General features: G+C 39.9%; 1 protein-coding gene across 1 annotated transcript in view; it reads left to right on the top strand.

The window, feature by feature from the left end:
* Positions 1–17,393, top strand: part of RYR3 (ryanodine receptor 3) — a 366,040-nt gene that overhangs the window by 118,904 nt on the left and 229,743 nt on the right. Inside the window, exon 19 of the mRNA XM_073799899.1 lies at positions 6,900–7,092. Coding sequence (XP_073656000.1) covers positions 6,900–7,092 — 193 coding nt within the window. The remainder of the gene's footprint in view (positions 1–6,899; positions 7,093–17,393) is intronic.

Below are 17,393 nucleotides of genomic sequence, written 5' to 3'. Positions count from 1 at the left end.
GGATCATTTATGGGAAGAAATCGTCTGTGTCTGTTTTTGTGCGTCCCAGGAGACAGTGTGGTACAGACAAAAGTGGGTACAAAAGGGCAGGATGATGGGTTAGAGGGAAATGGCAGTCTTGTTCTCATATCCTCCCAGCTTAACCTTCCCTGGTTCCATTTTCATGGGGGGTGGGGATGGATCTTCTCCTCTTGGTTCTCAGAGCCCCATCGTAGAGCCACTGTTTCCGTGGTGATACGGTCATAGTAGCCTTTAGCCTAGATTATCATCAGATGGCATAAGGCTCTCAGGAAGTTGTCTCCGGGGAAGTGATTTGAAAAGAAGGAGTCCTTATGCTCACACACATCTACAGCTCCTGAGTTTGATAAAATTGAATCTGTGGGGGAACGAGTGGGATTGAGGTGAGAAAATCATTACCTCCTGCCTGCTGGTTGCCACTCAGCTCCTGCCCTGTCCTCACTACGAGCCAAGCGTATTCTCTGGATCCCAGGCTGCACCTAACAAGAACTCTGGATTGGTTAAGGAAATACGAAGTCACCAAGACCCTTGGATGAAGCAAAATGGCCCCTAGTTTCGAAGACAAACTAACCATTCTCAAAGGAAAACACTTACCCCATCTTTTCTAGATTTTGCAGCCCTCTGTGCCCCTCCATGGCATATCCCTTTGTAAAGTCTGCAGAATAAATACATCAGTGAGTCAGGAGACAGACGACCCACTCGTTGTACATCCAGAAAGGGCTGCTGTCAGTGCATTTCAGGACGTGGACATCCATCCAGTTGTGTATTGTTCCAGGAGTGGACGGTGCCCAGGAGTGTACAGTGTTCCCTTCTTTCCTCTTGTCCGCTCAAGACCAGGAAGCCAGATGTGCTGAGCCCACACGGTCATTACTAGCAAGGGCTCATCTGATTGGAAATACAGGGGAAGGGGGCTTGGGATTCAGTTTTTCAAAAGCTGACTGTGGCTCTCTGAACATTATTCACATAGTAATATAACTCCGTATAGGTGCATTTGGGGGACTTCACCCCTCAGCCTTCAGCATCTGGTGAGATGTAGAGAAACCAGCATCTACAAAATTGGCACCTTTCATGCTCACTAAAACACAAAGCTTCCTTGGGTTTGGGCATCATTCTGAATTCTCCAAGCAGCACACAGGGAACATATATCTAGCAGAAGGCACTACAGATGGATATGTCATCGTGTGCTCCAGCAGAAGAAATAAGGTTTCTGTTAATGGCTTCTACCAGGACAGCAGTGAATTCTGGACTATCTGATGAAAGGGTAATTGTCTGATGTAGAAATGAAGTGAAGTGACGCTTTAACTTACTACAGGAGGGAATGGAGGGTGGCTAGGGAGAGAGAGTGGAAACTGGTCTGACAATTTTTCTTCTTTTCCTTGAGATGTAAATGCCCGGGTCCATTACCTTTATTTTTTTTTTTTTTATTGGAGTAGAGTTGATTTACAGTGTTGTGTTAGTTTCAGGTGTACAGCAAGGTGAATCAATTATACATATACATATATCCACTCTTTTTTTTTTTAAGATTCTTTTTCCATATAGACCATTACAGAGTATTGAGTAGAGTTCCCTGTGCTATACAGAAGGTCCTTATTAGTTATCTATTTTATGTATAGTAGTGTGTATATGTCAATCCCAATCTCCCAATTTATTCCTCCCCCCCTTATCCCCTGGTAACCATAAATTTGTTTTCTACATCTGTGACTCTACTTCTGTTTTGTAAATAAGTTCATTTATACCCATTTTTGTAGATTCCACATATAAGTGTTATCATATGATATTTGTCTCTCTCTGTCTGACTTACTTCACTCAGTATGACAGTCTCTAGAAATGGGAGAAAATATTTGCAAACAAAGCAACAGACAAGGGGTTAATCTCCAAAGTATACAAAAAACTCATGCAGCTCAATATCAAAACAAACAACCCAATCAAAACATGGGTGGAAGATCTAAACAGACATTTCTCCAAAGAAGGCATACAGGTGGCCAAAAAGCACATGAAAAAATGTTCAACATCACTAATTATTAGAGAAATGCAAATCAAAACTACAATGAGGTATCACCTCACATGGGTCAGAATGGCCATCATGAAAAAATCTACAAACAATAAATGCTGGAAAGGGTGTGGAGAGAAGGAACCCACCTGCACTGTTGGTGGGAATGTAAATTGATACAGCCACTGTGGAGAACAGTATGGAGGTTCCTTAAAAAACTAAACATAGAACTACCATATGACCCAGCAATCCCACTCCTGGGCGTATACTCGGAGAAAACCATAATTGGAACAGATACATGCACCCCAGTGTTCACTGAAGCACTATTTACAATAGCCAGGACATGGAAGGAACCTAAATGTCCATCAACAGGAATGGATAAAGAAGGTGTGGTACATATATACAATGGAATATTACTCAGCCATTAAAAAGAACAAAATAATGCCATTTGCAGGCACATGGATGGTCCGTTACCTTTAAACTTATCTATGTGCACAAATTAAGCCACTGCCTTGAACTGGTCATTAACTACTTATTAAAGCACAGAGGATGTTGCCGAAGTTGGAAAGAATGGCAGAGCCCTTAACACTTTGTCAGTAGAGAAGTTCAAGAAGGAACAGCATGGCTTTGGAGGTATGCCTGGGTTTGAATCCCAGCTCTTCACTTATTTGGGTTTTTTAACCAGGCAAAAAGACTTGGTTTCAGAGACTTGGTTTCCTCAGACGAAATGAAGATGATACAAGGCTCTTAGGAAATTTAAATGAAACGAGGGATGTGGATTTTTTGACACACACTAGATGCAAAGTAAATATGATTTCCCTTCCTTCAGTGTCTATGAAGTCAACCGTCATCATAAGGACCAAGTCCAGAGTTTCTCACTCAAGATCATGAGATTAGCCCCATCCTGAGGGGGAAAAGATCCCAGGTTCCATGCTGAATGGGAAAGGAAGTTTTAAAGTGACATCCTGGGAATATGAATGAGCTTTTTCTCTGGGTAGGGGGAGGGCAGCCTTAATCGGTCTTTTTAGCCACCAGAGCCTATGAAGTCACTTTCAAGCACAGCTGTACAAACATCCCCCATCTCAGCCCTGCCCAGCCCTCCCTACAGACTCCTGAGTCAGCCCAGCCACTGTGATTCTCCTTTCGGAGGAATGGCTCATTTCTTATCATCATTTTCTCCCTCCTGATGTAGCCTTTACATACGTAGCCTCTCAGAACTGCAGTCGGGGGTGAATTTGGCTCAGGGCAGCCTATATAGTACGTCACTGGTTAGGGAGCAATTTCACAGGAGGAAATCACACCTACCCTTCCCTTTTTGCAACTTTTTCCCTTGCAGAATTGGAATAAGCAAAGGAATTCACCTTCCCAAGAGATAAGTGATACAGAAAGTAAATGAATGGAACGAAATTGTATTTCCTGATTTCTTAGAACTTCTGACTCATGAGGAAAAATTAGCTCTACAGTCAAACTTGGATGAGAGGGTCTTTACGTATCTCCCTACTAAGATGAGCTCCAGGGTATCGGTTCATCTATCAAAGCACACCCTACTGTGACTTGGACTTTTCCAACCCTAGCGCTGTGTGGAGAGGGGTCAAGGAGTAGGTGTAGAACACCAGCATTTTTATGTATTTGGATCTTCTCTCTTTCCAATTGCCTGAATATTTGTGTTTACGTTATAATGCCAAACTCTGCGGTGCGTGGGGCGATGGAAATGCTGAGCGACAGTGTTTCCAATTGTCTACATTACTCATCAGGAGAGATGAAATCCCTCAGTATTACACCCTTGGGTTCATTAGAAGATGTACGGCATATGATAAAGTGGCTTTTCCCTTTATCTTAAAAATGCTAGGCTTGGAACAGCCTTTCCAAGCTTCCTGGGACCTTCAGGTGGTCCTGAGCCTCTAAGTCAGGGGAGGTTTCTTCAGACTAGCAGAAGAAACTAGTAGCAGAGGCCACAAGACTTCCCAGACTGTCTCAGTAGGTGGTCCGATGATTACTCAGAGTTCCTAATATCTGGAAAAGCAGTTGAGGCGATTTAGAAAAACTGTGACATGTTTACTTTTCCTTTCTACAGCATCACGTTTCTATTGGTTGTGCTAAAAGCGTCAAATATATCGTACATGTATTTGAAAGTGACAGTTTTTGAGCACAGTCTTTCAATAAAGGGATTTATTGGTTTGAGTAACTCAATTTTCAAATCACTTTCCTAGACTCAGCCCTCAATGCTATGATTCTCCATATTGTTATTTTTACCTAATATTATAAAGGACATACTATCCCTACAATGTTCGGGTAAGCTTATCTGCTGTTAGCCTAGTAATTAACAAGTCTGGAGTTATAAAAGCTATAGTAATAGCATTTATTGTGGTTTGCAATGTGTCAGCCTCTTCCAGTTACTCTCTATGGAATAGTTCATTCAAAACTCACAATAGGGCTTCCCTGGTGGCGCAGTGGTTGAGAGCCCGCCTGCCGATGCAGGGGACACGGGTTCGTGCCCCGGGTCCGGGAAGATCCCGCGTGCCGCGGAGCGGCTGGGCCCGTGAGCCATGGCCGCTGAACCTATGCATCCAGAGCCTGTGCTCCGCAACGGGAGAAGCCACAACAATGAGAGGCCTGCGTCCTGCAAAAAAAAAAAAAAAAGGGCTCAGACTATGATTTTGATTTGCCTATGATGCTCTTAGCAAATGTTCCAGCAGCAACTTCTACTAGAACACGGGAGTTAAAAGACAGTGTCCTTCACCACAAGGACATAACTTCTCGTCCTGGTGGTGGTTTTCAAATGAGAGAGCAGACTGGACAGGAGAGATACTCCCAGCCATCCTTCCTCAGTAAGGCTCTTGGTGCTACGGCATATTGAAGGCTAAGTGACGCTCAGAACTCAGTCTCAGGTGGCATCAAAGCAGTGCCGTATGAAGAGCATCCCCCGTGAAGGGTGCTCTTCATCTTTACTGGCTGAGGCTCAGACTGGCACAAAAACCAACAGTGAATTGTGAGAGGGTGGGACGAGAGGGCCCTGGAGTCACAATTCAACCCTGTCAGTCTTGTCCTAGTTGATGTGGATCTCAGAAAGCTAAAGGTCCTCCTCATTTGTATTTTTATCCAGTGAGGATCTCGATACTTTTAAAGGTAGTTGTCCAACCCAGCATTTCGAGAATTTCCTGGTTTTCCCAAATTCATGGAAATCTCTCAGGATTGGTGCAAATGACTCCAGTGATATTTTCCAGAAGTTAAACTAATTGAAAAAGAAATAGTTGAAGCAGGAAAGATTGGTTTTTACTGGGAAAACAAGAAGTCTTAAGAATGAGACCATTATGGCAAAGTTTGCTGAGTTTTAATACCAATTACAGACTTGAATATGATAAGGAAGGGAAGATTCTGGGACCCTGGGATATCTAAACTCCGTAAAAGGAGCTGAGAGGACTCAGTCTTGTCAAATGGAGACATTGGAAAGGTATCAAACCTACACACTCATCAAGTTTGCTTAGATTTGTTTTGTTTTAAATAGTGTTGACTGTAGGTCCTACAATGAGGAAGTTGTTCTTCATCCTCAGTGATGAAACAAGGTATAAAGTTGTAAAAACAGAGTCTGAGGCCATCCCAGGCTAATCTGCCAATATGCATCGAATATATTAGGTGCTGTTGCCCCGTGGCCGTGCCGGTGGTCCAAGTTCTACATCCTTTATTCCCCTATCACCCCTCATCAGGCCCCCATAAAGCCCCACGTTCCAGCCTCACCAAACTCTAGCAATTCTGCAAATGTCATACACTCATACACTCCTCTTGCATAAGCTGTTCCTGCTGTCTGGAATGCTCGTTTCTTTCTCATTTATCTGGTGAACGTTTCATTCTTCCAGTTTTAACTTGTTCCATACTCCCAGGCTGACTTTGCACCTTGTTCTACCTCTAAAGGCATCTCGTCATGTACACCTTCATTCCAATAGTTATACTGAATTGTAGTTCTTTATCTGAATGTTTATTTTCCACAAGACTATGGATTTCTTAGGAGTGGGAACTGGATCCTCAGTCTTTGATCCCCAGCCCCAAGTACAGCATGTGGCACAGGGTAGAGCCTCATTACTGTTTGTGGAAGGGTGGGAGGGAATACAATATGATTTTGTCAGTCAACCAAAACAACCACAAGGGGGTACCTACATTTTTTTATTAAGGAGAATGTAGTAGTTTCACTATTTTAAAATCCACCACTTAGTTTGGAATCTATTACTAGAATAGCAGTAACCACTGAAAAGGAGTTCTAAACTAAGATTAGGAATATTACATAGCATAGATATATGTACAAAATTTATGAACTCACATAGTCATCATAAGGGGATTTTTTAAAAATTGCCTTTTCATGGCGTATTATGAAGCTATTAAAAATCTAGTTTCTAATGAATATTCCATTATACAATCAAATATTTGCAATGTGATAAGTAGAAAAAACAAGTTACAAAATCTACCTTATCCCAGTTTGGGTGAATATTTAAATATATGTGAAAAAGTCAAAAACATGTATTGTAACATTTTTTTCCTTGTTTATACTTTTCTGTATACACAATTAACATTTATAATGAATGTGTATTAGAGGAAATAGAAGAGAGCAAGATCTTGGGGCATCTGTGAATAAACACACAGACATAACACACTCTAGGAGCCACACCCAGCAAAGTGGTTTGCCCGTTACTTCAGACACCAGGCCAGAATCTGAGCACACGTTGAACGGGTTGAATTCTTGTTTGTTCTCATTCCTGGCGGCTTGAGTCTTTCCTCTGGGACTCATCTCGTCTTGGGCTGCCTGTTCACAAAGCTTAGGAAACCATTTCTCATTGCTCACCTCACCTGTGAGCATCTCCCCAGAGTCCCACACACCTTCTTCCTGTTCTTTGCTCACCAGGCCGCATACCCAGAGCCGTGGCCTCCATCAACCAGCACCTCCTGAAGTCGGACGACGTGGTGAGCTGTTGCCTGGACCTCGGAGCACCCAGCATCTCTTTCCGCATCAACGGGCAGCCTGTGCAGGGGATGTTTGAGAACTTCAACACAGATGGGCTCTTCTTCCCTGTGGTGAGCTTTTCAGCAGGTGTCAAGTAAGTTATGGCTGTGATCTCACGGAGAGTAGCTGTTTCCCCAGCTCCCACCACTCTTATGAGCTGGCGAGTGTGGTAATCTCCGGGGCTTCAGCACCATAAGCCAAACTCCCCGAAGAAAGCGATGGTGAAAGGGGAGGAGCGATTCAGAGTCACGTGTATATATTTGTGGGACACGTACCTCCTGCCAGCGTTTATGTTATGTCCTCCGATAAATAGTAAGATGAATAAGATAAATCCTATGTAGAAAATTACCTTAATAATTGTAAAAAGTATTTCATGCTCATTACAAAAAAATTTGAAACATATAGATAAGACAGTAAATATCACCCATAATCCCAATGTTTAGTTCTAATCTCTATTAGTATTTTGGTGTATTTTCTTCAAGTCTTTTATATTACAGATATATGTATTTTTTAATTGACATCACACTAAAAATGAAGTTTTGTCTTGATTTTTTTTCATTCAGCAGTAAGTACAGAGCCTTTTCCTGAGTTATTAAGTATCCTTCTCGAAATGACTTTTTTGGCCAATAATATCCTTTCATTTGGCTGTCCCACAGTATAACCATTACTTTATGTTAGTCTTCCCTGCTGATTTCTTTTTTATTGTTATAAATGAAATTATCGTGAACATCCTTGAGGATAATTCTTTTGTCTGCACTTCTGTTTAGTTCCTCCCAGAAGGAGGTCAAAAGGTATAATCTTTTTAAAGTCTAAATTTACAATCGTGTGGCCAAAGAGATTTTCAGGAAGATTGTACGAACAGTTCAGAATTCATTATCAACAATTCTGAAACCTAAAAAACTCTGAAAACCATACATTTTTTTCTTAACTCATTTCACTGCAAACTCCGACCCGAACTTATTTTGTGTAAAAAACTGGCATCAACAGAAATGAGGCTGTTTTCAGTCCTTCGTGTATTCAATTTCTTGTGAATATTTTCATGCTTAACAGCAAAAATGTATGTGTTTGATTATGGGGTACAGCCTCTCACCTAGCTGGAGGTTCTGTTTAATATACACTACGTCTTATTTTCTGTCTTCTTTAAAATCTGAAGCATTCTGAAGTCTGAAACACAGCTCCAAAAATTTCAGATAAAGAATTTCAGCCTGTAGTATCATTTAAAGTAACATATGGGAATACCCAACTGATTGGTTCCCCATTAACTTTTACTGTTATGGGTTATTTTTAATCTGTGCCAATTTGAGAAAATTGTGTCTTAGTTTTAACTTCCTATTTGTTTGATAACTGATGTGGTTAAACAGTTTTTATGCTGATTGTTCTTACATGTTATTTCAACGCAAGATTTTTTTAAAATTCCCTGTTCTCTGCCTTTCTGGTATTAATTTGGGGGGCAATATTTTATATATTAAGATTATTAAACTATTATTGCTTTCAAATATTTTTCCCAGTTTGTGATTTACCTTTTTAAACTTAGTTTTTTTCTTTTTTTGTTGTTTTTTTCCCCTTTTACAAGAATAATGCAAGTCAAAAAAAAAAAAAAAAACAGCCCATAATTGTACCACCCAGAGATAACCACATTACCTTTTTATTTATAATCTCAATAATTTTAAATTAAATTGGGCTTGTACTATGCATGTTGTTTTTCTTCATACTGTTGACAACTGTTGTGTTCATTGTTCTACCCCTTTCCTTTTTTTTCTTTAAACATCTTTATTGGAGTATAGTTGCTTTACAATGGTGAGTTAGTTAGTTTCTACTTTATAACAAAATGAATCAGCTATATGTATACATATATCCCCATATCCCCTCCCTCTTGCGTCTCCCTCCCACCCTCCCTATCCCACCCCTCTAGGTGGTCACATAGCACCGAGCTAATCTCCCTGTGCTATGCGGCTGCTTCCCACTAGCTATCTGTTTTATATGTGGGAGTATATATTAGTCCATGCCGCTCTGTCACTTCGTCCCAGCTTACCCTTCCCCCTCCCCATGTCCTCAAGTCCATTCTCTACATCTGCGTCATTATTCCTGTCCTGCCCCTAGGTTCTTCATAACCTTTTTTTTTTTTTTTTAGATTCCATATATATGTGTTAGCATACAGTATTTGTTTTTCTCTTTGTGACTTACTTCGATCTGTATGGCAGACTCTAGGTCCATCCACCTCACTACAAATAACTCAATTTCATTTTTATGGCTGAGTAATATTCCATTGTATATTTGTGCCACATCTTCTTTATCCATTCATCTGTCGATGGACACTTAGGTTGCTTCCACGTCCTGGCTATTGTAAATAGAACTGCAATGAACATTGTGGTACATGACGCTTTTTGAATTATGGTTTTCTCAGGGTATATGCCCAGTCGTGGGATTGCTGGGTCATATAGTAGTTCTATTTTTCGTTTTTGAAGGAACTTCCATACTGCTCTCCATAGTGGCTGTATCAATTTACATTCCTACCAACAGGGCAACAGGGTTCCCTTTTCTCCACTCCCTCTCCAGCATTTATTGTTTGTAGATTTTTTGATGATGGCCATTCTAACTGGTGTGAGGTGATACCTCATTGTAGTTTTGATTTGCATTTCTCTAATAATTAGTGATGTTAAGCATCATTTCATGTGTTTGTTGGCAGTCTGTATATCTTCTTTGGAGAAATGTCTGTTTAGGTCTTCTGCCCATTTTTGGATTGGGTTGTTTGTTTTTTTGATATTGAGCTGCATGAGCTGCTTGTAAGTTTTGGAGATTAATCCTTTGTCAGCTGCTTCATTTGCATATATTTGCTCCCATTCTGAGGGTTGTCTTTTCGTCTTGTTTATGGTTTCCTTCACTGTGCAAAAGCTTTTAAGTTTCATTAGGTCCCATTTGTTTGTTTTTATTTCCATTTATCTAGGAGGTGGGTCAAAAAGGATATTGCTGTGATTTATGTCATAGAGCGTTCTGCCTATGTTTTCCTCTAAGGGTTTTATAGTGTCTGGCCTTACATTTAGGTCTTTAATCCATTTTGAATTTATTTTTGTGTATGGTGTTAGGGAGTGTTCTAATTTCATTCTTTTACATGTAGCTGTCCAGTCTTCCCAGCACCACTTATTGAAGAGGCTGTCTTTTCTCCATTGTATATTCTTGCCTCCTTTATTAAAAATAAGGCGACCATAAGCATGGGTTTATCTCTGGGCTTTCTATCCTGTTCCATTTTTCTATATTTCTGTTTTTGTGCCAGTACCATACTGTCTTGATTACTGTAGCATTGCAGTATAGTCTGAAGTCCGGGAACCTGATACCTCCGGCTCTGTTTGTCTTTTTCAAGATTGCTTTGGCTATTCGGGGTCTTTAGTGTTTCCATACAAATTGTGAAATTTTTTGTTCTAGTCCTTTGAAAAATGCCATTGGTAGTTTGATAGGGATTGCATTGAATCTGTAGATTGCTTTGGGTAGTATAGTCATTTTCACAATGTTGATTCTTCCAATCCAAGAACATGATAGATCTCGCCATCTGTTTGTATCATCTTTAATTTCTTTCATCAGTGTCTTATAGTGTTGTGCATACAGGTCTTTTGTCTCCTTCGGTAGGTTTATTCCTAAGTATTTTATTCTTTTTGTCACTGTGGTAAATGGGAGTGTTTCCTTAATTTCTCTTTCAGATTTTTCATCATTGGTGTATAGGAATGCAAGAGATTGCTGTGCATAAATTTGTATCCTGATACTTTACCAAATTCATTGATTAGCTCTGGTAGTTTTCTGGTAGCGTCTTTAGGATTCTCTATGCATAGTATCATGTCATCTGCAAATAGTGACAGCTTTACTTCTTCTTTTCCAATTTGGATTCCTTTTATTTCTTTTTCTTCTCTGATTGCTGTGGCTAAAACCTCCAAAACTATGTTGAATAATAGTGGTGAGAGTGGGCAACCCTGTCTTGTTCCTGATCTTAGTGGAAATGGTTTCAGTTTTCCACCATTGAGAATGATGTTGGCTGTGGGTTTGTCATATATGGCCTTTATTATGTTGAGGTAAGTTCCCTCTATGCCTACTTTCTGCAGGGTTTTTATCATAAATGGGTGTTGAATTTTGTTGAAAGCTTTTTCTGCATCTATTGAGATGATCATATGGTTTTTCTCCTTCAATTTGTTAATATGGTGTATCACATTGATTGATTTGCATATATTGAAGAATCCTTGCATTCCTGGAATAAACCCTGCTTGATCATAGTGTATGATCCTTTTAATGTGCCGTTGCATTCTGTTTGCTAGTATTTTGTTGAGGATTTTTGCATCTGTGTTCATCAGTGATATTGGCCTGTAGTTTTCTTTCTTTGTGACACTTTTGTCTGGTTTTGGTATCAGGGTGATGGTGGCCTCGTAGAATGAGTTTGGGAGTGTTCCTCCCTCTGCTCTATTTTGGAAGAGTTTGAGGAGGATAGGTGTTAGCTCTTCTCTAAATGTTTGATAGAATTCACCTGTGAAGCCATATGGTCCTGGGCTTTTGATTTTTGGAAGATTTTTAATCACTGTCTCAATGTCAGTGCTCGTGATTGGTCTGTTTATATTTTCTGTTTCTTCCTGGTTCAGTCTCAGAAGGTTGTGCATTTCTAAGAATTTGTCCATTTCTTCCAGGTTGACCATTTTATTGGCATAGAGTTGCTTGTAGTAATCTCTCATGATCCTTTGTATTTCTGCAGTGTCAGTTATTACTTCTCCTTTTTCATTTCTAATTCTAATGATTTGTGTCTTCTCCCTTTTTTTCTTGATGAGTCTGGCTAATGGTTTATCAATTTTTTTTATCTTCTCAAAGGACCAGCTTTTAGTTTTATTGATCTTTGCTATCGTTTCCTTCATTTTTTTTTCATTTATTTCTGATCTGATCTTTATGATTTCTTTCCTTCTGCTAACTTTGGGGTTTTATTGTTCTTCTTTCTCAAATTGCTTTAGGTGTAAAGTTAGGTTGTTTATTTGAGATTTTTCTTGTTTCTTGAGGTAGAATTGTATTGCTATAAACTTCCCTCTTGGAACTGCTTTTGCTGCATCCCATATGTTTTGGGTCATCGTGTTTTCATTGTCATTTTTTTCTAGGTATTTTTTGATTTCCTCTTTGACTTCTTCAGTGATCCCTTGTTTATTAAGTAGTGTATTGTTTAGCCTCCATGTATTTGTTGCCCCTTTCCTGTACCAGTTGGATGCTGTATTAATTATTTTAGTCTGACAATACATTTTAACGTTTGTAAGGCAAGACCTCATTATAACTCTTTTGTCGCAAAACTTTCTTAGCAATTCTTGATACCTGCTTGTTAAGGAGATCGTAAGTGATTGAGTGGGAGACTAGAGTCAATACAGTTAGAATCATGCTGGTTTCCATTGGAAAGGGCCATGAAAAGAGGAGAGTTGTGGAGAGCAGACACTTAAAGCTGGGACCACAAAAAATCCATCTGAGAGCTTCTAGTATCCAACTGATGGGACTTCCAGAGTGATACCACTGTGATAGGTCTCAGTACCTCCGGAAGATGGATAAATCAAGGCATATACATATATTTTCCAAAAAAGGATACAACTTTCATTCTGTCTCAGTTAAATAGACTATTTAGGAATAAAGAATTATCCTTTGGATATGATATTCAACTTTTGGAATTTGACGCAGATATGTAAACATACATACTATACAGCAGGGGTTCCCAACCCCCGTTAGGAGCTAGGCCACACAGCAGGAGGCGAGTGGTGGGCAGCAAAGCTTCATCTTCTCCCCACTGCTCGTGTTACCACCTGAACCATCCCTTCCCAACCCCTGTCCATGGAAAAATTGCCTTCCACGTAACCAGTCCCTGGTGCCAAAAAAGTTGGGGACTGCTGGTATACAGTACAGGTGTACCTCGTTTTATTGTGCTTTGCTTTATTGTAATTTTTACACATTGTAGCTTTGTGGCAAGCCTGCATTGGGCAAGTCTATTGACACCATTTTTCTAACAGCATTATTTTTTAATTAATGTATGTACATTATTTTTAGACAGAATGCTATTGTACACTTAACAGACGACAGTATAGTGTAAACATAGCTTTTATATGCACTGGGAAACCAACATATTCATGTGACTCACTTTATTGTGATACTTGCTTTATGTGGTGTCTGGAACCAAAGTCACAATATCTCCAAGGTACGCCTGTAATGTATGTTTGAAAACATACATAGCAACACAGTATACACTTCCCTACACATGTACACACACATATATAGACATATTTATAAACATACCCATGTAGATGGATATAATATATTGAAATTAAGCATTTTCATTGTTTGAGGTTCTTGTAACAAATGGAGAACCACTATAGTAAAACCTTACTAAGGTTGTAAATACGCCCATCACAGGTTAAGCCAGAGACTCTAACATCAGCCTTAGGAACTATATTCTAAAGAGCTGAGTGTTCTTTACCTGTGTTTCTCTGTGCTGAGAATATTTCCATGAGAATTTCACCCCAATTCTCCCCTTTGAAGTGTGATAGAATGTATCATTCCTATTTCTATCCATAGGGAGCATGTAGAAAACAAGAAGTGGTATTGAAAGACAGAGGCACTGTAAACACAAAGAAAACTGATTGGAACAAAGACCCTCTGGCAATCAGGGGGAAAACCAGCAGAAGCCCCATTGTACATCTTTCCCACCCTATTCCCCGGAAGTAAAGAGAATGAGCAGAAATCTAAATCCAACATAACAGCATTTGGACCTGTTGGCTCAGTGCCTTCTCTGGAGAAGCAAGGTCACTGAGCAGTTAGTTCTCAGGACTGCATTTTCCTGGGTAGTTAATGGCCTTGGTCACCCAGCATCAGTGCCCTTCCCTTTTTTCTTTGTTTTGACCATATCCTACTCACTGGGTTTCACTAATTTTCAAAGAAAGCTCACCTACTTCCCAAGCATCTCATCTGAGAGAAGTGCTTAGCTAGAAGTCAAATCTCCGGAGGAGAGGTCTTTGCCAGTCTGCTGGCTAGTGGACTTCTCTGCATATTCTGTGTTTAGCAAACAGTATATCCGATCTCAGACGTTGCATGACTTTTAATCATTAACTCATCCACTCGCTCCTCCTCAGGTCAAAGAGATAGGAAATTTTGAGTGTGATATGATTTTTGTTGTTGGGGATTTTTTGAAATCTTCTCTTTGCAAAGATTGTGGCTAGCAGGGGAAGAGATAGGGGGCTCAAAGGTATTCATATATAGAAGACGTTTCTAGTATCTTGTGTCTAGGTCAGCATCCTTCCAGTGCACAGGAGAAAAGAAGCAGAGTTCCAGGATAAGAACGATGAGACGTTTAACCCATTTAGAAGGCACAACTGCTGAGAGAATTTAAGAACTAGGGATCCAGATGCGTTGACGTGAAAAGTTAACAGCTTAGACATAAGAACCTCTTGCTCGTAGCAGTTGAATGAGGGTAAGCTGAAAAGTTATATCAGGGGACTTGATGTTTCTTAAGCCTCCTTTCGATCAGGAAAATATCACCTGTGTCATATTCCTGTCTTTGGTTCTCAGAACCTGATATGGTCTGAGGAGAGATGGAATCACAGTTGGTTGCATACTTGGGAAATACATGTTACTGAAATACATCCAGCCCGTCACACGAAGTCTTTGCTCAGGGTCAGTGCTGGTCCTGTGTTGGAGTAGCCAATTCTTTTATTTTCACTTATGAGCAAATGAGATCAATATACCAGTACTTACTCTTACGTCAGTTGGTAAAGTACGATTTGGTGCTGAAACCCAGCACGTCCTCTCTGTGCTACTTCAGTTCAGTTGTACGAAAAGCTAGAAAGAGAAAACAAGATATTAATCCAAGTACCTTATTGAAAATAAATGTGTTTAATAACAAAATTGAAAAGAAGTTATTGTTTTCACCCAATATAGTAGAGTACTTGCCTAGTTTCATAGTGTCCCTCCCAGCAAGGTACAAGGTTATTCCTATCTAGAAAGAGATTCTTCCCTCATCATACAAACATTGAGAATTGTTTCTCATATTTACTTTCAACTTCTGTGAGGACTCTAAATTAGATTCCTCTCCATTTTCCTCCTCGGTCTTTACCGAGGTCCTTGTCTTGAATTTGTGACCCCACAATTATTTTTATAATTACAGACTATGTTGTTAATGATACCTGATGAGGCTGTCCTTGCCAGCGGTCATTGGAGAGCAAAATCTTTTTCAATTTGATTTACCCACAGTGACGTCAAAAGCAGCCTGAGTAATTACTAATAAAATCCACAAGTCAATACGTGCTCTCTTTTCTAACTATTACGAATGTGCCTCCTTAGTTTCCTTCTCACTGTGGTTTGTTTGTGGAGTGTATTATTAGTGTAACAGGCCCTGAGTGTAACAACCCTATTCATTCTGGGACAGAATTTGGGATGAGGCATGCATACCTTGGAGCCCACCCAAAAGGTTGAATTACTTAAATACCAGGAAGCTCTTATTAAAAGGTAATCTCACCCTGCCAAGCGGTATGATGGCCCGGGCCACACGGAGAACATTCCACAGAAGCCACAGTGTGTAGTGAAATTTGAGAGCTGCTTTTAGTTTTGCAGAAAATTGATGAGTTAGTCACTGTAGTAGAATCTATTTCATAGCTATGGTTAAATTCCCCGTAGATCTGCTTAATCTTCTCATGTAACTCTTTTACCAGCCCGTTCTCGTTTATAAAAGCAACACGAACCAAAGATGGTTGGTATTTGCGGTTGCTGTTTGTTTTCTGTTGGTATCCACCAGGCTTGGCTGAAATTCAGGTAACCAGTAGCTTAGCTATTTCCAGCTTGCTGTGGTCAATGCTGTGGAAATTATTACTGAGATAAATATACTTTTGCAGAGAACGTGATGAGCGCTGGCTGGATTGCCCTGGGCTTTCATCAAACGCTGGCCAGAAAGAAATATGAATGTGAGAGCATACATAACTCAAATTGTTCTCCCGTCTTAGCGATATGGACTAAAGATGCAATTATGAATCATGACTTATGAGTTGAATTTAGGTCAACAGAAGCTCGCTAATTCTTTCTCCTGCTAACCACAGCCTGTATCTTTATCTTCTTTGGAACACTATCCCAACTCCTGGGAGGGATTCAATAAGAATAATGGGACATCTAGTAAGACTAAAATGATTTCACAGTTTGCTAGTACGCTATGAATAAGGAAACCTAGACATCCTTTTTGAGCATAGCAAAGGTTTGTCTTGATTTTTACTCTATTTTTTTTCATGGATCAGTCTTTCAGACTTGGGGATTTGTGATAGGTATTCTCATCTCTCCTGCAAACTGGCAAACAAAAATGCACAAATCTTAGAAGATGAAATTGGAAATGCCAGTGGGGATTTTTCAATGCAATTTTTCTCTGTTTTTTTAAAATTAGTCTAGTCAATAAAAAATTCCTCTACACATCCTCAAACTTCACTGCTCCCAGGCGGCTATTACTGAAGCCATTACTCATCTCTAAAGTGGAGAAATCTAAGGACACAGTCACTGACTGTAATCACTTTAGGAAGAAAAAAAAACCTTGGAGAGCTGATGGCATGTCTGAGTTATAGGAAGAACCCCAGAAGATGATACATGTACTGTAGTGGAAGAGATTAAATTGATTAATGAAATTGATTTTTTAAATCTATTAATGTAGAGAAAAATTGGAGGGTAAAGAAGAACTGATTTTAATGAGCTCCGTTCTTAAATTATCTTTTTATTTGCAATTTAACATTTTTTGCGATGCTGAGAGATTCAGTGGAACCCAAGGAGCAGGGAAGAATATACTTAGAGAAGAGAGGTTTATATTCTGATTGGAAATTTAAATCTTTTAAATTTCAAAGGATTTAAAAGATAAACAGTAAATGCCAGAAAACAGACTTATCAGAAGAAGTAGACTAGATAGGTGTAACTTGTTGGTTCTCTTTCCACCCCTTCAAATCCATGCTCTGGACTCCTGGATAAGTTCTTGGGCCAGTTCTATAGCCTTCATTACTTCTTTTAAGGCCAGGAACCATCTTGCCAATACTTAAAAAAAAAATTCCATCTTCTGAGTAGTATAAAAACTCCAGATTTGTATCCAGTTAATATTTGAGCCCGACCCCACTCCCCCTGCAGTTTGAGGTCGGGCTCCTCTTCAGTTAGCTGGCTCCTTTCTCATGCCCCCCAGGGTCTAGGGTCCAGCCCAGACCCAAGGTGACTGGGGGATGGGCACATCTGATGGAGTTGGTGCAGCCGCCTTGTGGCATCAGGACTTTTGTAGCGGTTGCACAATTGCTGCTTCTTTCTCTTCTGAGGCCCTTTTGTAGCTTTCTTGGAGAGCACCAGGCTGGAAGCGTCCAACTTCAGTTCCCTTGACTTGGCTTTACCACCTGTACT

The sequence above is a fragment of the Tursiops truncatus genome, chromosome 2, assembly GCF_011762595.2.
Source record: "Tursiops truncatus isolate mTurTru1 chromosome 2, mTurTru1.mat.Y, whole genome shotgun sequence".
Lineage (NCBI taxonomy): Eukaryota > Metazoa > Chordata > Mammalia > Artiodactyla > Delphinidae > Tursiops > Tursiops truncatus.
The sequence above is the reverse complement of the archived record's forward strand: the minus strand, read 5'-3'. Positions and strand labels throughout refer to the sequence as shown.